General features: G+C 45.4%; 1 protein-coding gene across 1 annotated transcript; it reads left to right on the forward strand.

The window, feature by feature from the left end:
- The first annotated feature begins 7650 nt into the window (after nucleotides 1-7650).
- GCM1 (glial cells missing transcription factor 1) lies at nucleotides 7651-26147 on the forward strand. Its single transcript, XM_012760877.2, has 5 exons — nucleotides 7651-7849; nucleotides 20630-20882; nucleotides 22262-22374; nucleotides 23372-23500; nucleotides 25401-26147. The coding sequence occupies exons 1-5, from the start codon at nucleotides 7775-7777 to the stop codon at nucleotides 26139-26141; spliced, it is 1311 nt and encodes a 436-aa protein (XP_012616331.2). The 5' UTR covers nucleotides 7651-7774; the 3' UTR covers nucleotides 26142-26147.
- The last annotated feature ends 56 nt before the right edge of the window (nucleotides 26148-26203 follow it).

Raw genomic sequence — 26203 nt, forward strand, 5'->3', positions numbered from 1 at the left:
AGACTTGATCATTACACAGCCTATGCATGTGACCAAATATCATGTTAGACAATAAATACATATAAAATTTATGTGTCAATTTAAAAATACTATATTTCATAAGGTGGTTATGAGGATTAAGTGTTTGGAACAATGCCTGACACATAATAAGTGTTAAATAAAAGCACACAGTAGAGGGACTGGCCAGGTTGGTGAAACTAGAGCCTGGAACATCCATTGAGATAGGGTAGAAACTGGGAGGGTAGACAGAGTAGTGAGTGCAGAAGAAGTTCATCCTTTAGATAGAATAGGTATCTCAAGGCCGTGATTTGGACACCACAGGTGGCACGTAGTCTGAGCAAACCCAACCCAACAGCCCTGAGAGGCTGGTATCATCCTTGTCTGGAACCAGAGACAGCACAATGCTGCTCTGTCTCCCTGGGCCTCTGAGCATGTTAAGTGGGAGGGCAGCCCGCATGATCAACACTGTGACCGGGATGTGGCTGGCATCTAGTGTCTGGGATTCTGTGCATGGGACAGTCATACACAAAGAAGAACTATCCTGCCTAAGATGTTTACAGCACCACTGTTTTTTTGGTTTTTTTTTTGGAGACAGTCTCACTTTGTTGCCCATGCTCGAGTGCCGTGGTATCAGCCTAGCTGACAGCAACCTCAAACTCCTGGGCTCAAGCAATCCTCCTGCCTCAGCCTCCCGAGTAGCTGGGACTACAAGCATATACCACCATGCCTAGCTAAATTGACATATATATATATATATATATATTTTTTTTAAGTTGTCCAGCTAATTTCTTTCTATTTTTTAGTTGAGATGGGGTCTCAGTCTTGCTCAGGCTGGTCTCAAACTCCTCACCTTGAGCGATCCACCCACCTCGGCCTCCCAGAGTGCTAGGATTACAGGTGTGAGCCACTGCGCCCAGTCAACAGCACCACTGTTGAAGAAGAAACTATAGGCTGGGCGCGGTGGCTCACACCTGTAATCCTAGCACCCTGGGAGGCCGAGGCGGGAAGATTGCTCGAAGTCATGAGTTTGAAACCAGCCTGAGCAAGAGCGAGACCCCGTCTCTACTAAAAATTGAAAGAAATTAATTGGCCAACTAATATATATATAGAAAAAATAAGCCGGGCATGGTGGCACTTGCCCGTAGTCCCAGCTATTTGGGAGGCTAAGGCAGGAGGATTGCTTGAGCCCAGGAGTTTGAGGTTGCTGTGAGCTAGGCTGACGCCACGGCACTCACTCTAGCCCGGCAACAAAGTGAGACTCTGTCTAAAAAAAAAAAAAGAAGAAGAAGAAGAAAAAACTGTGATGATCATCATACACAGGGGTACGGAATGGAAGATTGGATCCTGAGAAATCCAATCGTTGGTGGTTGAGGTCAGTTACCAAGCAACAGGGCCTTTAGCAACCCGGCTTAAGGCAGGATTTCTGTGTCCAGGGTGGAGGCACAGAATGGAAAGAGTGACATGGAACTCTGAGGGTCCAGGAGCTGAGACGTACTCCAGACATTGACAGCACAGGGCTCCTCGTGCAGAACTGTGGTCAACAGGCCTGTGTCTGCATTCTGCCCCAGCTCTGCCACTCAGACACGTGTGCGATACTGTTGCTCTGAGCCTGGATTTCCTCCTCCATAAAAGCGGCATCATAAGAATAGTAGCTCCCTGGTAGGGTGCTGTATGGATGTAGTGTGATAATACAGGAGGCGCCCAGCGTGGCACCTGACTCATTGTAAGTGTTCAGTCAAGGGCAGCTGCCAATGATTATTGTTATTAATAGTGATGACAAGGCCGGGTGTGGTGGCTCACGCCTGTAATCCTAGCACTCTGGGAGGCCAAGGTGGGCGGATCGCTCAAAGTCAGGAGTTTGAAACCAGCCTGAGCAAGAGTGAGACCCCCATCTCTACTAAAAATAGAAATTAATTAGCAAACTAAAAATATATATAGAAAAAATTAGCCAAGCATGGTGGCACATGCCTGTAGTCCCAGGTACTTGGGAGGCTGAGGCAGAAGGATCGCTTGAGCCCAGGAGTTTGAGGTTGCTGTGAGCTAGGCTGACACCACGGCACTCACTCTAGCCAGGGCAACAGAGTGAGACTCTGTCTCAAAAAGAAAAAAAAAAAAATGATGACAGATCCAATTAGAAGAATTCAGGTAATAGGTTGGGTTCTTGGCCTTAAGAGAACAAATATGCCATCACCAATCTGGGACATAATGTCATAGCTCCATCAGAGTATTGAGATAAAGCCCTCAGTTTCCTCCTAGGTCAGAGTAGAGCTGGTTCTGGGGACAAAGATGGCTCTGCTGCAGTTGAGAATCAGCAGGTCTCTCTGTGAGGAGAAGAAGGAAAGTGGCAGATATCAACTTTGTCATGAAGGAACTAGCAGCCCTGCTGGGAAGCTATGACCAGCACTCATCAACAATTAAGCAACAGCAGCTGAGTGCAGTGGCTCATGCTTATAATCCTAACACTCTGGGAGGCTGAGGCAGGAGGACTGCTAGAGGCCCAGAGTTCAAGACCAGCCTGAGCAAGAGCGAAACCCCATCTCTACACAAAATAGAAAAATCAGTCAGGCGTGGTGTTGTGCCCCTATAGTCCCAGATACCTGGGAGGCTAAGGCAGGAGGATAGCTTGAGCCCAGGAATTTGAGGTTGCTGTGAGCTATGATGACGCCAGTGTGCTCTAGCTTTGGCGACAGAGAGAAACTCTGTCTCAAAAAAACAAAAAAAGAAAACAATAGTATGTACAGTAGGGTTATAACTATGCAGATAATATCTGTTTGGTTATGCACATAGGGGAAAACAAAAGTCTGAAAGGCCACGACCGAAATGTTAGCAGTGGGAATCTATGGGAGATGAGAATATGACTTTATTTTTTTTAATCTTGAATTTGTTTTGTAATTAGAAAAAAAGTGTTAGTCCTAAGCGATATAAATTAGCATATAATTCAGAATTAAGGGTCCTGGAATGCCCCAGAAATAAATTACGTGTTCTAGACTAGTGTGGGAAGGTGTCACAAGGAGGTGGCATTTCAGGGATCCTGCAGGATGGCTCGGATTTAGATGTATGGGTGGGAGAGACATTCTAGAGAGCCCCTAAGCAAGTGGGTGAGCATGATGGACGTGCCTATTAGCAGCTTATTGCCTCTCAGCTCTAAGTCTACTCTTTGCCTTTCTCTGTGACTCTGGAGCTAGAGCCTGTAGACATTTCTCTTTTACCAGGTAGCACAATCATAGGCTTTGTACTGATAACAGTTTGTTTGAGGGATGGAGAAAGATCCTTCTGACCAAGGAAAAGACCACAGAGGAGACCGACATTGGTCAGACAAGGTGCAAGAAAATCATGCAGGGCCTTAAACTCCAGGCAGAAGAGGAGTTCATTCGTGAACCGAAAGACCAGCGTCACCAGAGGGCTATTATGGCTGCCCCACATGACTATGAGGCTGCCCAAGTTTTTCCCTTCCATTATGCTCATTCCCTCCTGCCAAGCTTTGCCTGTAACAGTCTGGACGACGGGCACTGACCCCTAGTCATGCTGTCCATGATCCTGCCACTGCCTCAAACACCCTCTTCCATTCCTTGGTGCCTTGAGACATATCTATTAATATTTGTTCTTCAGAAAGCCAATCAGGCATCGTTTTGGTGAGTTTCCCCCAATCCTCCCTCCAGCTTAATAACTTTTTCCTCTACATCACTTTGAGACTGCCTCTATTCTATACATCAAATTACATTTAATTTATTTAATATCTTTGTTCAACTTTTTTATTAGACCGGATATTTATTTATTTAGAGACAGAGTCTCACCCTGTTGCCCTGGATAGAGTGCCGTGGCATCAGCCTAGCTCACAGCAACCTCAAACTCCTGAGCTCAAGCAATCCTCCTGCCTCAGCCTCCCGAGTAGCTGGGACTACAGGCATGCACCAACATGCCCGGCTAATTATATATATATATTTTTTTTTAGTTGGTCAATTAATTTCTTTCTATTTTTTAGTAGAGATGGGGTCTTGATGTTGCTCAGGCTGGTTTCAAACTCTTGACCTTGAGCGATCCTCTCGCCTTGGCATCCCAGAGTGCTAGGATTACAGGGGTGAGCCACCAAGTCCGCCCTAGACTGGACTTCTTAATGGCTTTAGTTCTCCCTTGTATCTCCAGAGCCTAGCAGACATAGCAGATAAACTGAACTGACTCGGGCTGTGCCGAGGATATTTCTAGAAGGAAGAATTATATATTTGAGGGGACGAGAACACTCAGAGTTAGTGGTAAATCATTGCTAGGGATAGGATAGCATTTTGTCATTCCTGGTTTAGGAGAAGTTGGCTGTCTGCTATATCTTCCAGTAAATTCCCTCACCATAGTATCTCTCTACCTCTGTCTGCCTTCTTTCTCTCTCTAGCACACAAGCAGGGTAGATAGTGGGAGAAGTAGGATCCTCTGCGAACCAGTCTGCCTTGGGTCCCCTAACATTAGGAGAAGAAAAACATCTGTCTTCTTCATGAGATTCTTTTCAATGTTCATTTTAGTTAAAAATGTACTCTTAAACATAAAGGGGAGAAAGTTCAGAGGCACGCCACGGAATATTCATCACATTGCTGGCATTCTGAGAAGAATCAGGCTGGTTAAGTGACTCCCCAGCCGGCTCTTACCTATCCCTAGCCCGAGAGCATCTAGATTTTGATTGGACCGTGGCCAGCGCTCATTAGCATAGTGTACCCTGACCTGGAGTAGGGAACGGCGCGTCTGCTCCTAAAATGACCAGAGCCTGCTGGGACCTGAACCAGACATGAGATTTTCATGACACGCTGTTGTCTGCATTTCACGTAAGAAGTCGGAAGGTAAGGAAGCCCGAAATCCTGTGGAGAGGCAAGTGGAAAAGATGTGGCAGTGGCCATTCCGTTCCTACAGGGTGTCACTTGTTCTAGTTCATTTTCCATAGAAATGATGTAAATGCAGTAGACTTTGGCCAATGTACTCTAAAAGAAAAAGAAGTCTTCACAATTTTTTAGGTTTCTATCCTAGAGGAAAATGAGTTTATTTGTTTAAGAGCTATAAAACAGTCTTTTGTTCTTTTTTATGGTTCGTTCTTAACTTTCTGGGAAATATGAAATTAATGCTTATTGATTTGGCAAAAGTCGATATTAAGACAAAAATCTAAAATGTTTTTCTGCAGTATGATTTTTTTTAATTCTTCTTTCTCTCCTTAATTTAAAAACAAAAGAATTGTGTGTACATTGCCTAGGCGTATAGCAATGTTTTTGATTTTTGAAAATATGAATCTTGTTTTCAAAGGTTTTTTAAAAGTGTATTCCGATTCGTTTTAACAAAATCTGGACCACCAGAGTTTTGGTTGTTACCGTTCAAAGAGGTAAGTACATAAAACTGCTGCTTGCTATTTGCGTCTTCTGTACTCGTTATTTAGGTCTTTTGAATTAAAGTCAATCTGTGGGCATCATTTCTTCAGTAACTCAATAGAATTTTACTTAAAATGATGGGGATTTAGTCTTGAAACATCAGTGCTGAACTGGGGAACACGAAATTTATGCCCTCTGAGTCTGTGACCACTAGGTTGTCGCTGAGTACGGCTGAGTGGGATAGGGAGGTCAGGGACTCAGTTTAGCTTGTTATTTAATGGTCGAGAACTTCATTTATATGCTCAGGTCAACAGTCTTCTATACACACACACACACACATTCCCTCAGTAGAGCCCAGTGATTGACAAATATTAGGATTATATAAAGCTAAATAACTAAAGAACAGAGTTCGTGGGTCTTGCTATAAAGTTTAGACTATAAATCTAACTTGTAGTTTGAGTTTACTGTTGAGCCGCTCTACATAAAATCAGCATATCCCTTGTTTTTTATAAAAGCACCAACAAATGGAAGTGTGATAACACATGAACATGTTTCGCTTCGTATCCTACTAATAAGCACATCGCATCTGCAAAACTATTCTTTTTGGCTGGGCGCGGTGGCTCACGCCTGTAATCCTAGCTCTCTGGGAGGCCGAGGCGGGTGGATTGCTCGAGGTCAGGAGTTCGAAACCAGCCTGAGCAAGAGTGAGACCCCGTCTCTACTAAATATAGAAAAAATTAGCCGGGCATGGTGGCGCATGCCTGTAGTCCCAGCCACTTGGGAGGCTGAGGCAGAAGGATCGCTTGAGCCCAGGAGTTTGAGGTTGCTGTGAGCTAGGCTGATGCCATGGCACTCATTCTAGCCTGGGCAACAAAGTGAGACTCTGTCTCAAAAAAAAAAAAACAAAAAACAAAAAAAAACTATTCTTTTTTTTTTCCTAAGTAGAGAACATTTCCTTCCTTTCTTTCTTGCTTTCTTTCCTTTGTAAATTCCCTTTAGCCACTTATAGTTAGAAATCACAGTAGTATTTCTGGTGAGGAAAGAAACTCAATTTAAACAAATGTTTTTGAATATCATCTACATAATGCAATTTAATCGAAGAAGTGAGACAATCTTCTTGAGGGGTTGATAGAGGAATATAGCTAAAGATAAAGTCAAAATGTCTTGAAGGGTGCCCTAGGCTAAACAAAGGTCGAGAAAGATAAATACTATTGTAAAGCAGCAGTTCTCAAATAGGCAATTTTATACCCCCCTGGACATTTGCCTGAAGATATTTTTGATTGTCACAACTGAGGGAGGACTGCCACTAGCACCTAGCGCATAGGGACCAGGGATGCTGCCAAACGTGCTATGCTGTGCACGATAGCCTTCCACGACAAAGAATTATCTGGTCCAAAATGTCAATAGTGCCAAGGTTAAGAAACCCTGTTTCAAAGCAATCTGATATAAGGATATCAGTTGATTATATTTGAAGATATACAGTGCACACAGGATTTATTGAGGAGACCAAAATTAATCTCTTTTATTTATTTATTTATTTATTTATTTTTTGAGACAGAGTCTCACTTTGTTGCTCAGGCTAGAGTGAGTGCCGTGGCATCAGCCTAGCTCACAGCAACCTCAGACTACTGAGCTCAGGCAATCCTACTGCCTGCCTCAGCCTCCCAAGTAGCTGGGACTATATGTATGCACCACCATGCCCGGCTAATTTTTTCTAGATGTATTTTTAGTTGATCAATTAATTTCTTTGTATTTTTAGTGGAGACGGGGTCTCGCTCAGGCTGGTTTCGAACTCTTGACCTTGAGCGATCCTTTCCCCTCGGCCTCCTAGAGTGCTAGGATTACGGGCGTGAGCCACCACGCCCGGCCTAGACCATAATTAATCTTTATGGCAATTTCGGTTTAAAAACAAATACTACTAGATGTTCCCCTCTTGTAACTTTGACTATTGTTAACAAATTCATGGAGACGTTTCTGTGGAAACAACTCCAAGTCAGCGCTCCTCCTGCCCCAACACAGGTTTATAGAGTAAAAGATCCTAACCATTGGTTACAGATGACAGCGGCCCCTACTAACACCTTCACAACCTTGATCTTGCAATGAGAAAGCAACCATCACAGGCTTCTAATTCCCTATGGTCAAGCTTTATTTCAACAAGATCGTTAATGGCTTCTAAGTTTTGTTTTTTGTTAATATGTTGGTACTTGCAAAAATGTTAATGAAATAAGTTTTTTCTGGCAGACAAGCACTGGTTTTTATCTTTTTAATGGTCGATATTAATCTCATTTATTTTTTTAGCCTCAGACAACAGTTTCCTGCTCTTAACGGCTAAAGTGGACTGATCCAACTCTGTCAGGAACCTTTGAGAGCAAAATTCTCAAGCACTTCTGAGAGGAGTCGAATAGATAAAATACCTTGGGTGGCTTGACCTTATCATGGAACCTGATGACTTTGATTCTGAAGACAAAGACATGCTAAGCTGGGATATTAATGATGTGAAACTGCCACAGGTATGTACTTACTATAAGAATCTGGCTGGGCCCAGTGGCTCACGCCTGTAATCCCAGCACTTTGGGAGGCCAAGGCAGGAGGATCACTTGAGGCCAGGAGTTCAAGACCAGCCTATGCAATATAGCCAGAGTCCATCTCTACAAAAAATAGAAAAGTTAGATAGGCATGTAGTCCTAGCTACTTGGGAGGCTGAGGCAGGAAGATCACTTGAGCCCCCTGGAGTTCAAGGTTACAGTGAGCTATGATCACATCACTGCATTCCAGCCTAGGTGACAAACCATCTCTAAAAAAACAAAAAAACTGCCTTCAGCATTTAGCTACAAAGATTTCACTATTAATCTGTTGAGACCTGGAAAGAAATTGGTGAGGGTCCTAGCTGGGTAAATTCCTCCCCTAGAGGTTCAGCTGAACATCTGACTGAGAAATTTTAAGAGGAGAAGCTTAGACCTACAATTTGAGTGGGTCTTCACCTACAAGATTCCCCCAGCTAAAGTTGGAGGCAAAAGCAGGGGTATTTCCCTTTGCTTTCTAAGTTGGCTTAGCTTAGGTTTCACTCACTTTAACTAGCTTATCTGATAAAATCCATGATAATTTATCTGTCTATAAATTAATTCTTCATTATGCACAAGTCCCCATACAACCTTATTTGCCATAATAATGATTTTAATCCAAATTATGTCTAACCAGGATGCCCAAATGTGCTTTTGTGGGATACAGCATGCTCTTCTAGAACTTTTTTTTTTTTTTGAGACAGAGTCTTGCTTTGTTGCCCAGGCTAGAGTGAGTGCTGTGGTGTCAGCCTAGCTCACAGCAACCTCAAACTCCTGGGCTCAAGCAATCCTCCTGCCTCAGCCTCCCGAGTAGCTGGGACTACAGGCATGCCCCAACATGCCCGGCTAATTTTTTCTATATATATTAGTTGGACAATTAATTTCTTTCTATATTATAGTAGAGACTGGGTCTCGCTCTTGCTCAAGCTGGTTTCAAACTCCTGAGCTTGAGCAATCCGCCCCCCTCGGCCTCCCAGAGTGCTAGGATTATAGGCGTGAGGCACCGCGCCCGGCCTCTTCTAGAACTTTTGTAAGCCCCATTCACACACACTGGGTTGCATTTCAGATATAGAATGACACTCATTTCATTTCATGTTTTCTTTGCCTTCATCTTTGGGAATTGACTTGTTAACTCTTTTTTTTTTTTTTTTTTTCTGAGACAGAGTCTCGCTTTGTTGCCTAGGCTAGAGTGAGTGCTGTGGAGTCAGCCTAGCTCACAGCAACCTCAAACTCCTGGGCTCGAGCGATCCTCCTGCCTCAGCCTCCCGAGTAGCTGGGACTACAGGCATGTGCCTCCATGCCCGGCTAATTTTTTATATACATATCAGTTGGCCAATTAATTTCTTTCTATTTATAGTAGAGACGGGTCTTGCTCAGGCTGGTTTTGAACTCCTGACCTTGAGCAATCCGCCCGCCTCGGCCTCCCAGAGAGCTAGGATTACAGGCGTGAGCCACCGCGCCCGGCGCGACTTGTTAACTCTTAATGTGATTGAGAGCATTAGTTGTTGAAACTGACTGTGTGTCATTCCTGACTTCTTTATCTTCCATTCTTGGCACTTTAAGATGCTTTCACCGGAAATTGTTTGAAAAAGTGACTAGGAAGGCTAAGGCTAGAGACCACCAGTAGCAAATAATGAAAAGGTCAGTCCAGTCTGCCTGATTCTGGGGAACGGGGAATTTGAATTATCCCATGCAGTGGAGAGAAAATGGAGATTCCACTGTCTTGATTTGTAACTATTTCAGATTTTCACTCTAATGAAGACTTTTTTTTTGTTTCTCTTCATGTTTCTTCTTCATAAATCCCCCCTACAACCTCTCTTGGAAGAACCAGAGGACAAAAAATGTACCCTACTTCCCATTTATTTAAGGATGTTTCAGGAAACCACAGCTGGATCATGCAAATATCTATTTTGGAGACTTGTGTTTGTAGTTGCTGTGAATGTGTATTACCATTATTGTAAATGTTTTGAGGGAAACTTTAAATTTTAATTACTCTTGGATCAGGGACCCATATTTCCACCTATTCCTGATTTTATGATTGCAGCTCCTTAATAGAAGCTGGACAGACACAAAATCAAGAGTGTAAGTGAGCAGATAGTTAGAAGACCTTGCAATGTTACAATCTAGAACAGAGGTTTTTTGTTGTTGTTTTGTTTTGTTTTGTTTTTGAGACAGAGTCTCACTTTGTTGCCCAGGCTAGAGTGAGTGCCATGGCGTCAGCCTAGCTCACAGCAACCTCAATCTCCGGGGCTCAGCGATCCTCCTGCCTCAGCCTCCCGAGTAGCTGGGACTACAGGCATGTGCCACCATGCCCGGCTAATTTTTTGTATATATATTTTTAGTTGGTCAATTAATTTATTTCTATTTTTGGTAGAGACAGGGTCTCGCTCAGGCTGGTTTTGAACTCCTGACCTTGAGCAATCCGCCCGCCTCGGCCTCCCAAAGTGCTAGGATTACAGGCGTGAGCCACCACGCCCGGCCTAGAACAGAGGTTTTAATGGAGTCTAAAAACTCCCTTAAATGGTGGGTGACACTGTGTCTTAACATGCATTTTTTTCTGGGACAGAGGATCCATATCATTCCCCAGATCCATCAACAAGAAAGGAAAAACCATTACCCTGCAGGGAAACTTGAGGCTCATAAAAGTTCATGTTCCAACATGAGTTCTCAAAAATGAAAGTATTTGCAGCTACCTAGGACATAAAACAGAGATGTACAAAAATATACATTCGGTTTTGGAGATGTATCATTTATAGTTCATAGACAGACAGCCAAGATTGTTTGTAGAAATAGCTAAATGCCATTCAACTTGTTAAATATATCAGAGAAATGATTAACAATGCAAATATCCCTTAATATTTTCTCAGCAGAGGCACCATCCTCACCTGGGTTTCTGCTGATTTGGGAATCATATCAAGAACAGGTTGAGGGCCGGGCGCGGTGGCTCATGCCTGTGATCCTAGCACTCTGAGAAGCTGAGGCTGGCAGATTGCTTGAGCTCAAGAGTTCGAAACCAGCCTTAGCAAGAGTGAGACCCCGTCTCTACTATAAACAGAAAGAAATTAATTGGGCAACTAATATATATAGAAAAAATTAGCCGGGCATGGTGGCGCCTGCCTGTGGTCCCAGCTATCCGGGAGGCTGAGGCAGCAGGATCGCTTGAGCCCAGGAGTTTGAGGTTGCTGTGAGCCAGGCTGAAGCCATGGCACTCACTCTAGCCTGGGCACCAAATCGAGACTCCGTCTCAAAAAAAAAAAAAAAAAAAAAAAGAGGTGGAACTAGAATTCAAATCTAGAGATTTTGTCTCCAAGTCCTGTGCTTTTCACAGTACATCCGTCTCCAGATGTGCTCACAAAATATAAAATCTAATATGTCTGTAATCCTAGCTGTCTGGGAGGCCAAGGCAGGCAGATTGCTCGAGGTCAGGAGTTCGAAACCAGCCTGAGCAAGAGTGAGACCCCATCTCTACTATAAATAGAAAGAAATTAATTGGCTAACTAATATATATAGAAAAAATTAGCCAGGCATGGTGGCACATGCCTGTAGTCCCAGCTACTCGGGAGGCTGAGGCAGGAGGATGGCTTGAGCCCAGGAGATTGAGGTTGCTGTAAGCTAGGCTGACGCCATGGCACTCACTCTAGCCTGGGCACCAAAGCGAGACTCTGTCTCAAAAAAAAAAAATCTAATATGTCTAGAAATCTTTCCTGATCTTTTTATTTTTCACCTCAACTGGTTCTTTTTTTTTTTTTTTTTTTCTGATACAGAGTCTCGCTTTGTTGCCCAGGTTAGAGTGAGTGCCGTGGCGTCAGCCTAGCTCACAGCAACCTCATACTCCTGGGCTCAAGCGATCCTCCTGCCTCAGCCTCCCAAGTAGCAGGGACTACAGACAAGCACCACCATGCCTGGCTAATTTTTTATATCTATATATATTTTAGTTGTCCAATTAATTTCTTTCTATTTATAGTAGAGACAGGGTCTCGCTCTTGCTCAGGCTGGTTTTGAACTCCTCACCTTGAGCGATCTGCCCTCCTCGGCCTCCCAGAGTGCTAGGATTACAGGCGTGAGCCACCGGGCCCGGCTGACCTCTTTTTATTTGTAGAGCCTTAGGGGGTGGGGAGGAGGGTCATTTACCTTTTATGAAACTCCCTTTCCTCTTCTGAAAATGAGGGGGTTGCACCAAATCATCTCTTATGTGCCTATTCTAATAGACTCAGATTCTAGAAAGGTCAGCCTTGTGCCTGGCGTGTACTGAACAACAAACGATGAACATGGAATTCCTTAACAGATGGCTCCATCGCTTATGATCTGTGTGACTCTGGACAAATTGATTTTCTTAAGTCTTGGTGACCTCCTCTGTAAAATGAAAACAGTAGTTCCTCACATACCCTGCCCCAGTCTCTAAGGTGTGTAGAGCAGTGTTCCCTAAACGTGTTCTTAGAGTACGATTTTAATAAGTGTTGTGAAGAAAAAGAAAGAGCAATACTAGGTTCAAGAAAGTTAAACATAGCTGTTTAACATAGCTGACTTCAAAAAAAAAAAAGAAAGTTAAACAGATTTCTCCACTGCAGACTCAGAGCCTTTTTCACCATCTTGTGCATTGGTGGCTCCCACGAGGAGGCTGTGTTAGGCAGTGTTGCCCCAACTGACATTTTTTTTTTTTTTTTTTGAGACAGAGTCTCACTTTGTTGCCCAGGCTAGAGTGAGTGCCGTGGCGTCAGCCTGGCTCACAGCAACCTCAATCTCCGGGGCTCAGCGATCCTACTGCCTCAGCCTCCCAAGTAGCTGGGACTACAGGCATGCACCACCATGCCCGGCTAATTTTTTCTAAATATATTTTTAGTTGGTCAATTAATTTATTTCTATTTTTGGTAGAGACGGGGTCTCGCTCAGGCTGGTTTTGAACTCCTGACCTTGAGCAATCCGCCCGCCACAGCCTCCCAAAGTGCTAGGATTACAGGCGTGAGCCACCACGCCCAGCCCCATTTCTCTTTAATATAAGCCCAGGGGAGTCAGCCCAGAACTGCTGGCACTTGACTTATTGAAAACTATCATTGATGAAATCTGTTTATTCCAGGCCAATGCAATAATGCCAATTGTGCTTTCCCTCCCTGTTCCTCTTGGATTACATTTGCACTTGGAAAGTTCAAATATAATTGCTTTAGGGTTTGCTGTGTCCAAGCAGCAAATGTCTGGTGCTGGTTTAGTGTTACCTTCATGAAAAATGTGGATCACATGGTCCTGCAGAGTGGCACACTCCCATTAATACTGATTGCAATACTTATGAGAAAGCCTTGACTCTCCAAGAAATTTCCTTTTTCTGGTTGAAAATGGAGGAAAGAATTCAGGTTTTATTTTCTCCTAAATAGTACCCCTTTCACTAGAGGGAAGAGAGCACCCACTCCATTTCTAACACCAGGGAGTTTCTCTAAGTAGAAGTACAAGTTATTCCGATAGCAACACAGCTGACAAACACCCTGAATCATTTTGTTCCTAAACACCGAGCAGTTTTCAGATTAAACCCACAGCCAAAGCCATGCCAAGCCTTTAACTCACAGAATTGCAAATTTTAGCACCTTAAAAAAAATTTTTTTTTTTTTTTTTGGAGAGAAAATGTTCTGTAGAATAGAATAGTCGAGTTAAATGCAAGGGGGCCACAGCTCTGATTGGTTCATTTCTGGACTTCAGTGAATTTAGCAGCAAAATTTCCTTTGTCTCTGCAGAGGATGAGCTGCAAACTGTGAGCAAATATGACTATTTGAGCTCTTCCTGTGAATTCATGTGGCCAAAAGTAATCAGAGTGAGCCACTCGCAATAATCATGGGTCTCGGATCTGGGGAACTAACAGGGAAGCCAGGTTCCAGAATTCTTGTCAATTATTATCTGACTGCATGATCAGGTCACGTTGTTGTTGGTCTGAGGAGGACGCCCATGACTTTGCCCTCTTTGTCCAGTGTTCTCCCTGGGCTCCACGTCATTTGAACGTCCCTGTGCCAGCTCTGCCTGTATGGGCTTCGTGACCGTCGGGGTCTCCACTCTTGGGGCCGAGATCCTTCTGCCGCTCTGGGCTTGTGGTGGGACGGGAACGGGAGCGTTGTCACATGTGTGTAGCAGAGGCTCTCCCCTGCAGGTCCCTGGCTTAGCTGGGTGTAGTGAGAAAGGGTAGGGAAAAAAGGAGAGAGGTAGGTGACAGAGTTTGAAAGCTGGGGTCGCTTGGCCTCGTTTGGTCTTTTTTGGAACAAATAAGGAACTTTGTCCTGAGTTTTGAGCCCTTGACTAAGGTAGGAAATAGCAGGATTAGTCTGTGGAATAATTCTTTTTTTTTTTTTTTTTTTTTTGAGACAGAGTCTCACTTTCGTTGCCCTGGCTAGAGTGCCATGGCATCAGCTTAGCTCACAGCAACCTCAAACTCCTGAGCTCAAGCGATCCTCCTGCCTCAGCCTCCTGAGTAGCTGGGACTACAGGCATGTGCCACCATTCCTGGCTAATTTTTTTTTTATATACGTATATGTGTTTAGTTGGCCAATTAATTTCTTTCTATTTATAGTAGAGACGGGGTCTCGCTCTAGCTCAGGCTGGTTTGGAACTCTGAGCAATCCACTGGCCTCTGCCTCCCAGAGTGCTAGGATTACAGCTGTGAGCCACCGCGCCCGGCCGGTGGAATAATTCTTGAGCAAACACAAAAACATTTTGTTGAATTGAATTTCTCTCTTTGATAACCCTTGAAGTTTGATATCCTCTTGGCCTGAAAGAGATGAGTTCCTGAAAAGTTATGTGTAAATCAAAATGCTGGTTGTATTTTTTTTTTCTGTTTTCCATAAGTAGCATCTAATTTTTTTTTTTTTACTTCTGATTTGCCTAAAGGTATATCTGTTGGTTATCCCTACTCTATTTGGAAACATTTATTTATAAGGAATTAATAAGCTATTTATATAATTAAGGAAAACATAGAAGATAATTGCTTTATGTGAAAGCAGACTGTATTCCAAATGAAAATAAATTTCATAAAATAGTAACATGATAATATAGACATTTTTGATAACTTATTCATATTTGTATTTTAATTTATTTTATATAATAATATATACTTAATCCTTTAAGTATCCTATTAAAACTTCAAGTAGTTAAATAAATTATAATGTGTTGAGGATGAAGGGTCAAAGATTTTAGTAAGTTAGAAGGTTAAATCTTGGAGTAAGAAATTACACACAGAAGTCGTAGAAATATCAATTAACCCCCCAATGATGATACCTGTGAGATTATAAAATATAAATTAGTTAGGTTTACATGTTAGGAACATTAGGAATATTCCCTTTCAATTATAAACTTCTTAGCCAAGAGGAAAAACAAAGAGTTACTCATGAAAAGTTAGAAATTAAACAAAGCCTCTAAAAAGTAGAAAATATTTTGTAGGGATTCATTAAACAAGGTGAAGAAATGATTATTCTTTCTTTTTAAATCTTACCTGAGGCTTTACATTTAAAAGGCTTTCAGAAATCACTATCATCTGTTTGACACTTGAGTTCCTTTGCATTATTGAGATTTTAGTTTTCTCTTAATTTCAATGTAAAAAGATATCAAAGACCCCACTTAAACATCCAGGTGAAAAGATTTGGCATGAAACAAAAGCCCAAGGAACAGCTTGATGTGAATATATTTACCTGTAGTAATTTTCTCAGTTCATACACTGTCAAAATTACTACTGCATTATTAACAGAACTAGAAAACTAGGGTACCAATGAAAGGCTATCCCCCCACTCCCCAAAAAAGCTTAGAAAATTAGCCAGGCGAGGTGGTGCACGCCTCTAGTCCCAGCTACTTGAGAGGCTGAGGCAGGAAGATCCCAGGAGTTGGAGGCTGTACAGTGCTGTGATCGGGGCTGTGAATAGCCACTGCACTCCAACCTGGGCATCAGAGCAAGACCCTATCTCTGGGGAAAAAAAAAAAAGAGCTTAGAAGATGATGGAGATCATTTCTTCCTCTAGAGGCAGAGAGTGTTTGCTTTAATTGGAACATCTGAGATGCTCCCACTAATATATCCCTGTCCTCTTGGTTCATGGAATGCCTGGCACTGACCGGCCTCATTCACCTTTGAAAATGAAAATCCCAGATTTTCTCTCTAAGTTCTCCTTGCCCTTTGTCTCTACTGTCCTGACAACTGTGTTTTCTATTGGAATGATTCAAATTCACCAGTAGTTTTTTTTTGTTTTGTTTTGTTTTTTTGAGACAGAGTCTGACTCAATTGCCCCGGCTAGAGTGCGGTGGTGTCAGCCTAGCTCACAGCAACCTCAATCTCCCGGGCTCAAGCGATCCTCCTGCCTCAGCCTCCCAGGTAGCTGGGACTACAGGCATGCAACACCATGCCTGGCTAATTTTTTTTTCTTCTTTTTTTCTTTTTTTAGTTGTTTGGCTAATCTTTCTATTTTTAGTAGAGACAGTCTTGCTCTTGCTCAGGCTGGCCTCGAACTCCTGAGCTTAAGCAATCCTCTCGCCTCAGCCTCCCAGAATGCTGGGATTAACCAGTAGTTTTTATAGTCCCAGATTATTAGAAGAAAATACACATTTAAATGTTTTAACCTGCATTTTTATTATTTCAAAATGCAACATACATGATTATGCTTTCTTTTTTTTTTTTTTTTTTTTTTGAGACAGAGTCTCGCTTTGTTGCCCAGGCTAGAGTGAGTGCCGTGGCGTCAGCCTAGCTCACAGCAACCTCAATCTCCTGGGCTCAAGTGATCCTGCTGCCTCAGCCTCCTGAGTAGCTGGGACTACAGGCATGCGCCACCATACCCGGCTAATTTTTTCTATATGTATTAGTTGGCCAATTAATTTCTTTCTATTTATAGTAGAGACGGGGTCTCACTCTTGCTCAGGCTGGTTTCAAACTCCTGACCTCGAGCAATCCGCCCGCCTCGGCCTCCCAGAGTGCTAGGATTACAGGCGTGAGCCACCACGCCCAGCCATGATTATGCTTTCTAATGGCACTTCTGTGACAGAAAACAAGAAAGCATGGTTTGGGGCTTTTGGTCAGAAGAAAGAAGAAAGTTGGGGCTGGGCGCGGTGGCTCATGCCTGTAATCCTAGCACTCTGGGAGGCCGAGGCGGGTGGATTGCTCGAGGTCAGGAGTTAGGAACCAACCTGAGGAAGAGCGAGACCCCGTCTCTACTATAAATAGAAAGAAATTAATTGGCCAACTAATATATATAGAAAAAATTAGCCGGGCATGGTGGCACATGCCTGTAGTCCCAGCTACTTGGGAGGCTGAGGCAGGAGGATCGCTTGAGCCCAGGAGTTTGAGGCTGCTGTGAGCTAGGCTGACGACATGACATGGCACTCACTCTAGCCTGGACAACACAGCGAGACTCTGTCTCAAAAAATAAAATAAAAAATAAAAATAAATAAATAAATAAAAGAAGAAAGTTGGGCTTGGTGGTGTGTGCCTGTAATTACAGCTACTCAGATCTCTTTTTTTTTTTTTTTTTTTTTTGAGACAGAGTCTCACTCTGTTGCCTTGGCTAGAGTGCAATGGTGTCAGCCTAGCTCACAGCAACCTCAAACTCCTGGGTTTAGGAGATCCTTCTGCCTCAGCCTCTGGAGTAGCTGGGACTACAGGCATGCGCCACCATGCTCGGCTAATTTTCTCCCTATATTTTTAGTTGGCCAATTAATTTCTTTCTATTCTTAGTAGAGACGGGTCTCGCTCTTGCTCAGGCTGGTTTCAAACTCCTGACCTTGAGCGATCCTCCTGCCTCGACCTCCCAGAGTGCTAGGATTACAGGCGTGAGCCACCTCGCTCGATCTAATCAGATCTCTTGAGGACGGGAGTTCCAGGCCAGCCTGAGCAACATAGAGAGACCCTGTCTCTATTTAAAAAAAAAAAAAAAAAAAGGAAATGAGGAAAAGGTGGGTGGAGAAAGCAGGAGGGGTGAATGCATTGAATCTTTTCTAGCCCAGAATTACCAAGGAATTGGGGAAGAGAGGGAAAGACTTGGGAACAGCAAAGGGTCCATCCAGTCGCCATCTTGGCCTGGCGGTGCCTCCTTCCGGGAAGCTCTATTGTAGCTGCCTGATGGACCAGAGGGGACTTCTCCAGATGCCACCCTCCTGTGACTTGCATGGGATGCCCGTCCCACGTCGCAGTGGTTGCCGTGCAGCACTCAAAGGGCCAGCCATTGTCATTGCTCTGAAAAGGAAGGTCACAGGACAACCGGTGCAGCAATTAAGCTTCTGTTTTTATAGAGGCTCGGACTCTAGCTTTGCCTTCAGCTTGGCAAGGTTTAAAGCATAGAGTGACCTGAAAGCCAGTGGCTCTTATAACCACGTTGGCTGGTTGTGTGTGGCTCCAGATTGAGTAGAGCAGGGGTCCTCAAACTTTTTAAACAGGGGGCCAGGTCACTGTCCCTCAGACGGTTGGAGGGCCGTTGGAGAGTGCGGCGCACATTCCACACATGCGCACTGTGGGCCGGGGACGAGTCAGCTGCTAAGCAGGACAGGCAGCGGCGGCAAAAACACGTGGCAGGCCGGATAAATGTCCTCGTCGGGGCCGCATGTGGCCCGTGGCCGTAGTTTGAGGCCCCCTGGAGTAGAGCAACAGCTAACACTGAGGGGGAGCCAGGCGCTGCTTCAAGTGCTTTGCCTATGTTAATTCAGTCAATCCTCAAAACATCTCTATGAGGTCCTTCTCTTACCTCCATTTTACGGAGCAGGAAATGGAGGCATTGAGAGGACAGGAACTTCCTTAGGACTCACACCCTGGCAGTATGCCTCCAGAGTCCATGCTCATGGCCAGGAGTCTCAAACTTTTTGTGAAGAGCCAGAGAGTAAATATTTTAGGCTTTGTGAGACATATAGTCTCTCTGCCACAATTACTCAATTGTGCCACAATAGTGTAAAAGCATCCATAGATAACATTTAAATGAACATAGCTATGTTTCCTTTTTTTTTTTTTTTTTTTTTGAGACAAAGTCTCACTTTGTTGCCCAGGCTAGAGCAAGTGCCATGGTATCAGCCTAGCTCACAGCAACCTCAAACTCCTGGGCTCAAGCGATCCTCCTGCCTCAGCCTCCCGAGTAGCTGGGACTACAGGCATGTGTCACCATGCCTGGCAAATTTTTTTAGATATATATTTTTTAGTTTGCCAATTAATTTCTTTTGATTTTTAGTAGAGATGGGGTCTCGTTCTTGCTCAGGCTGGTTTCGAATTCCTGACCTCAAGCAATCTTGCCCGCCTCGGCCTCCTGAGTGCTAGGATTACAGGTGTGAACCACTACGCCCGGCCAGAAGAACTTATTTTGACCAGAAGCTTCTTGTCCAGGACTGGTGCTATTCCCCAGGCATGAACATCTGACTAAATTCTCCCTTAAAAGGTCACAAGACAAGCGGAGCTGTTCAATGGACAGAGTTTCAGTTTGCAAGATGAAAAAGTTCTAGAGATTTGTTGCACAACAATGTGCATATAGTTACCACTACTGTACTTTATAAAAGGTTAACATGGTAAATTTTATGTTGTGTTTTTGACTATAATAGTAATAATAATAAGAGGTCAGGAATGCAGGACAGTCAATTCTCAGAGCATAAGGTATTTCGCTTTCTGTGAAGACTGAATATGATAATATACGTAAAACACCTAGCACAGCACCCGGCGTGCTGTGAGCTCCAACTGCCAGTCACTGATGTTGTGCTTCATATTTCTAGGCCCCACAATGGTGCACAGAGGCAGCATTTGGCAGATCCTGCCTGGTTCTTAGAAAAAGAATCATCAGGCAATCTCAGCAGTCAAACTTAGGTGACTCTGTCTCAAAAAAAAAAAAAACAAAAAAACCCAAAATAAGTTCTGACTCCTTTGCCACGTTTGAGGCACATGAATATGGGGGTAGAGAAAACGGAAGAAAATTTCCACTGAGGGAAAGAAGTGGCCCTCAGGACCTCTCTGACCTGGGCTCTCTGTTCTTCCCACCGCTTATCTCTGGTGACTTTTTTTTTTTTTTTTGGAGACAGAGTCCCATTTTATTGTCCAGGCTGGAGTGAGTGCCGTGGCGTCAGCCTAGCTCACAGCAACCTCAAACTCCTGGGCTCAAGCGATCCTCCTGCCTCTGCCTTCCGAGTAGCTGGGACTACAGGCATGCGCCACCATGCCCGGCTAGTTTTTTCTATATACATGAGTTGGCCAATTAATTTCTTTCTATTTATAGTAGAGACGGGGTCTCGCTCTTGCTCAGGCTGGTTTCGACCTCCTGACCTCGAGCAATCCACCTGCTTCGGCCTCCCAGAGTGCTAGGATGACAGGCATGAGCCACCGTACCCAGCCTCTCTGGTGACTTTGCATGAACCCATAGGATTCCCACTAAGGGGACCACAGCGGGTACCAGACACTCTCTCTCCATCACACCACAGTGTTTTCCACAGTTATTGTATAAGAGCATTAGTTCACCCTCAAAGGTGCTCATTCATTACTCAGGGCTAGAGAAAACATCAACCAGGCGGAACTCAGCGGGGCTATGACCTATTTTGGTCCAGCGACCAAATGCCTGGCAGACACAGCAGTCCCTTTGCCGCAGTTGTGCTGTGCTCACAGCTCCCTGCTGCCAGAATGAAGTTCAGGTAGGTCCTTGCCCAAGTTCTCCTGCCCAGCTCCTGAGTGCCAAGGCATCCTTCATGTCCACTGACTCCACGGTGGTTGCCGGTCGTGTGTTCTGGCTCAAACGCTCACAGTATTCTCTGTGTTTCTGGCAGAACGTGAAAAAGACGGACGTGTTCCAGGAGTGGCCAGACTCCTACGCCAAGCACATCTACAGCTGCGAGGACAAGAACGCGCAGCGGCACCTGAGCAGCTGGGCCATGCGCAACACCAACAACCACAACTCCCGCATCCTCAAGAAGTCCTGCCTGGGCGTGGTGGTGTGCGGCCACGACTGCTCTGTGGAGGAGGGGCGCAAGATCTACCTGCGGCCCGCCATCTGTGACAAAGCCCGGCAGAAGCAGCAGCGTGAGTTGGGGGTTGGTGGCACTGGCGAGGATGGGCCCAGAGGGGCCACTGCGTACACCCTGGCACATCCCAAGGGCCCCCACCCTGGCCCTGCGATGTGGTGGAAACCAAGGGCTGTTCTGACGTAGGGCATGTTGAGGGGACCAGCCAGATCCCCCCGGGTCCCAGGACCTGCCCCACAACAGACCTGCCGTGTTCAGAGCACCCACCGTCAAGGCTGCTCGCAGGGTTAAGGCTGCCGACTCAAGGCCCCTGTTGAAAGCAAGGGATTAGGGAATAACATGAATGCATCAGTCACTCGTGTTTAGGAGAAATTAGTGTATCAGGCTTAGCACCTGACCCCTCGGGAAATGGGGCCCTAAGTGATCTCAATGCTTGCAGTCATCTGGAATGGCAGCAGAGAGACTAAATGGAAGGTTAGACTCGATTCCATACATGTAGCTGCACGTCATAATCACATGCTGAGATGTTTGCTCATGTCTTTTTGTCACATTCATCAGACTACGAAATAGATACATTCAGCGTTCCCTGTGCCTTGTCCCCTTCAAACCTCAAGTTGCTTCATGTTCTTGCTAGCAATTTGTCTTCAAAACCTGCTCTCAGGCCGGGCGCAGTGGCTCACGCCTATAATCCTAGCACTCTGGGAGGCCAAGGTGGGCAGATCGTTTGAGTTCAGGAGTTCAAGACCAGCCTGAGCAAGAGCGAGACCCCATCTCTACTAAAAATAGAAAGAAACTAATTGGCCAACTAAAAATATATAAAAAATTAGCTGGGCAGAGTGGCGCATGCCTGTAGTCTCAGCTACTCAGGAGGCTGAGGCAGTAGGATTGCTTGAGCCCAGGAGTTTGAGGTTGCTGCGAGCTAGGCTGACGCCACGGCACTCCAGCCCAAGCACCAGAGTGAGACTCTGTCTTAGAAAAAAAAAAAAACAAAAAACCTTGCTCTTAGGGAAGGACCTGGTATCAGTCATTTACACCTTAGTGAAAATTTAGTAGCTGTGTTCTCTCTCCCATGTAGCTTTGCCCCTTGCCCTTTAGTTCTGATCTCGAAAAGAAAGAATTTTTCTTTCTCTTCTCTACACTGAATTTCAAATATCAGTAAATAAGTAGGGAGAGGTATCTGCTCAGAAGAGCTCTTCCCCGACCTGCGACACGCCCCACTTGGTAGGCAACTGCTCCCTCTGTCCGTGTGTAGGACTGATGGAGGCCATTATGGGGGTCGGGCCCCCAGGTTTGGAGGTGGGCGGAGGCCCATAAAACTGCCCGCGTTGGTTTTCTGCCATCCTGGGGTCAAGGCTGAAATCCGCAGGGCTGCGCAGCCCCAGGCGGCCACCGACAGGGCTGGGCCGGGCGTGGTCATTGTCCTCTGCTCTGTTGCAGGGAAGTGCTGTCCCCACTGCGACGGACCTCTGAAGCTGATTCCTTGCCGAGGCCACGGCGGCTTCCCGGTCACCAACTTCTGGAGGCACGACGGGCGCTTTATCTTTTTCCAGGTTGGATTGGAGTTGGTTATGGGATTCTGTCTCTCTCTTTAACGTGACACGTGTTTACAGAGAGTGTCCTTACGGAGGAGGTTCATCAGAGGCTAGTGATTCTCCGGGTGAATGAGATACCCCACCAGCCCTGAGAGCCCGATCCCTGGGACAGCAAACGCCTGCACCCCACACTTCACCAGAAGTCTGCCGTGCTAGCGAGGAACAGGCTGCCTCTGCCTCCAGCCCCTCGGAGAGGCCGCAGTTAATCCCATCACACTCCTTTCACAGACCCGAATGTGAATACCAGCTCTGATTTTTTTTTCTGAGACAGAGTCTCACTCTGTTGCCCTTGCTAGAGTGAGTGCCGTGGCGTCAGCCTAGCTCACAGCAACCTCAAGCTCCTGGGCTCAAGCGATCCTCCTGCCTCAGCCTCCCGAGTAGCTGGGAGTACAGGCATGTGCCACCATGCCCGGCCAATTTTTTCTACATATGTTTTTAGTTGGCCAGTTAATTTCTTTCTATTTATATTAGAGACGGGGTCTCGCTCTTACTCAGACTGGTTTTGAACTCCTGGCCTCGAGCGATCCTCCCTCCTCGGCCTCCCAGAATGCTAGGATTACAGGCGTGAGCCACCGCGCCCGGCCTGTTGTTGTTTTATTGAGACAGGATCTCACTTTGTTGCCTGGGCTAGAGTGCCGTGGCAACAGCCTAGCTCACAGCAACCTTAAACTCCTGGGCTCAAGCGATCCTCCTGCCTCAGCCTCCCGAGTAGCTGGGACTACAGGCATGCACCACCATGCCCAGCTAGTTTTTTCTATATATGTTTTTAGTTGGCCAATTAATTTGTTTCTATTTTTAGTAGAGACGGGGCCTTGCTCTTGCTCTGGCTGGTCTCGAACGCCTGACCTTGAGCGATCCTCCCTCCTCGGCCTCCCAGAATGCTAGGATTACAGGCACTGGAGCCACCGTGCCTGGCTTCAGTGATTGATTATATTGTTTCCTTGTCTCCTTTAAGTCAAAGGGAGAACACGATCATCCAAAACCAGAAACCAAGCTGGAAGCTGAGGCCAGAAGAGCCATGAAGAAAGCTCACTCGGCGCCTTCCTCCATCTCCCTGCACCTGAAGGGGAGCCCAGGGGCAAAGGTGACTTTTCCTCTTGGATGTTCAAAACACAAACAAGCATCTACCAGAGAAATTGCATCTGAGGTTTCACTCTTCATTTCTACCGTCCTTATAGCATGCTCTCAACCACGAATTCCATGCAATTGCAGAATCATCTTCCCTGTTATGATTAGAAAGAGAAACTTGAATTAGTCCTTAAGCTATATTTGGCACTCTGTATTTTGGTTCCAACAGAACCAAAATTAACTGAAATGATTTCCACAAAAATTAGCCCCATGCTTTTTTTTTCCCTTAAAATTTTCCATACATCCCTGAAACAGATTATTTTCTTAGCACACTCTACCAAGATGAAATAAGCAAGCAGTTTATTTGGCAGTGGTGGGATGAAGGCTACTCCCTGCAGACAAACTGGGATGTGAAGTCCATTGCTTTATGGGGTAGCGTATCACAGGTTTGTAGGTAGATTTATATGTTTAATAGTGGAAGTAATTTCTATACCTTTTCTAGTGTGCAAAGCTCCATATTTATTTTCAGGAGAATAGAGATAGAACCGGTCCATCTTGGTGGCTTTAAATGTACCTTACAAAGAAAAATCTGTAGGCTGGGTGCGGTGGCTCACACCTTGTGATCCCAGCTATTTGGGAGGCTGAGGCGGGAGGGTCGCTTGAGCCAGGAGTTCAAGCCTGCAGTGGGCTATGATGACACCACTGCACTCTAGCCTGGCCGACAGAGCGAGACCCCATCTCAAGAAAAAAAAAATTGTAATTTGAGTCTGTTGTAGGGGAATGTGAGCCCCTAAACCCAAATGGCTGTTCCCCCCATCTTTTCTCCCAGCCATGAGACAAGTCAAGGGGCATTTCTTTCCATCTGCTCTATCTGGTTATAGCCCTTTCTCTCCACCCTTTAAAACTATCCTCTTCTTAGCTGATAGTTTTACCAAAGTAAGAACATAACTTAATTCTCAACCAGATTCTTTTTTTTTTTTGAGACAGAGTCTCACTTTGTTGTCCAGGCTAGAGTGAGTGCTGTGGCGTCAGCCTAGCTCACAGCAACCTCAAACTCCTGGGCTCAAGCAATCCTCCTGCCTCAGTCTCTTGAGTAGCTGGGACACCAGGCATGCGCCACCATGCCCGGCTAATTTTTTCTATATATATTAGTTGGCCAATCAATTTCTTTCTATTTATAGTAGTGACGGGGTCTCACTCTTGCTGAGGCTGGTTTTGAACTCCTGACCTCGAGCAATCCACCCGCCTCGGCCTCCCATTCTTTTTTTTTTTTTTTTTTGAGACAGTCTCACTCTGTTGCCTGGGCTAGAGTGAGTGCCGTGGCGTCAGCCTAGCTCACAGCAACCTCAAACTCCTGGGCTCAGGCAATCCTCCTGCCTCAGCCTCCGAGTAGCTGGGACTACAGGCATGCGCCACCAGGCCCGGCTAATTTTTTCTATACATTTTTAGTTGTCCACCAAATTTCTTTCTATTTTTTAGTAGAGACAGGGTGTCGCTCTTGCTCAGGCTGGTCTCGAACTCCTGAGCTCAAGCGATCCACCCGCCTCGCCCTCCCAGAGTGCTAGGATTACAGGCGTGAGCCACCGCGCCTGGCCAGCTCTTTATAAGTTTCTTGAAAAGGCAGTCACAGACGTCAGATTTGTGTTTGAGTGTGAAACATCTTAAACATGCTCGTGTCTCCACAGAGTGAGGGAGAGTTTGGCTCTAACTGGTCAGTAAAATGGACATGGTGGCAGCTTTTGCTGCTTGTTATCTTGTGGTGAGGCTGCTCTGTGTGTTTGCGCTTCAAGCACGCAAGGAATGAGGAAGAGCTGGGGGAACACTCACTCACTTGTACAGAATAACTCATGGGCGCCTATGGCTGTGTTGTTGCCTTGCTTAACTTATTAACATGAGTATTTCGTTTTCCTTTCTAGTCTCTTCCAGGTGAGACACAAAGCCAAGGGAGTTTACCTTTAACTTGGCCTTTCCAGGAAGGCCTCCAACTACCTAGCAGTTACAGTGGACACTTAATGGCTAACGCTCCCCAGCCTAAGTCCCTAAATGACGGCTTATCCCTCTCCAAGAGTTACGGTTTGGGAGGAACCACCTATCTGGCCGACCAGACTTCTACCTTGGACCCCGCTAAGCTCTACGAAAAATCCAAATTGCCCAGTGGCAAGACCTACGGCGGTGGAGACCCGTTCCAGCCTTCTGCCTCCGGAGTCTACGCAGAATACAACGATCTGCAAACCTGGAATAAAAATGCTGCTTTGGGGAAAAATTCTCTCAGTGAAAACTGCTATCCCAATTACCCTTTTCCTCTGACCAGCTGGGCTTGCAACTTCTCTCCTTCCCAGAACGCTTCAGAACCCTTTTTCCAGCAGATTCCATTGGAACCGCCTACAACCAAAACCGGCTGTCACCCACTGTGGCCAGGTCCAGGGGGTAGTCTTTACGAAGAGAAGGCACACGTGGATTTTAACAGCTACATGCAGTCCTCCATGTACCCCTCGCCTCAGGAAGACCCCTTCCTCCTCACCTACGGCTCTCATCCTCACCAGCAATATTCCCTGCCAGGCAAGATCAGCAAATGGGATTTTGATGAAGATGTGACACCCGTGGGTGTGGATCACTGCAACAACGAAATGTTTCTAAACCTCTGTCCCTTAAGATGACCCAAATCTTTCACAACAACCCCCTCTGGGGGGAAAAAAAAAAAGCTGTTTGGTGAAACGAC

This window comes from Microcebus murinus, chromosome 5, assembly GCF_040939455.1.
Source record: "Microcebus murinus isolate Inina chromosome 5, M.murinus_Inina_mat1.0, whole genome shotgun sequence".
NCBI lineage: Eukaryota > Metazoa > Chordata > Mammalia > Primates > Cheirogaleidae > Microcebus > Microcebus murinus.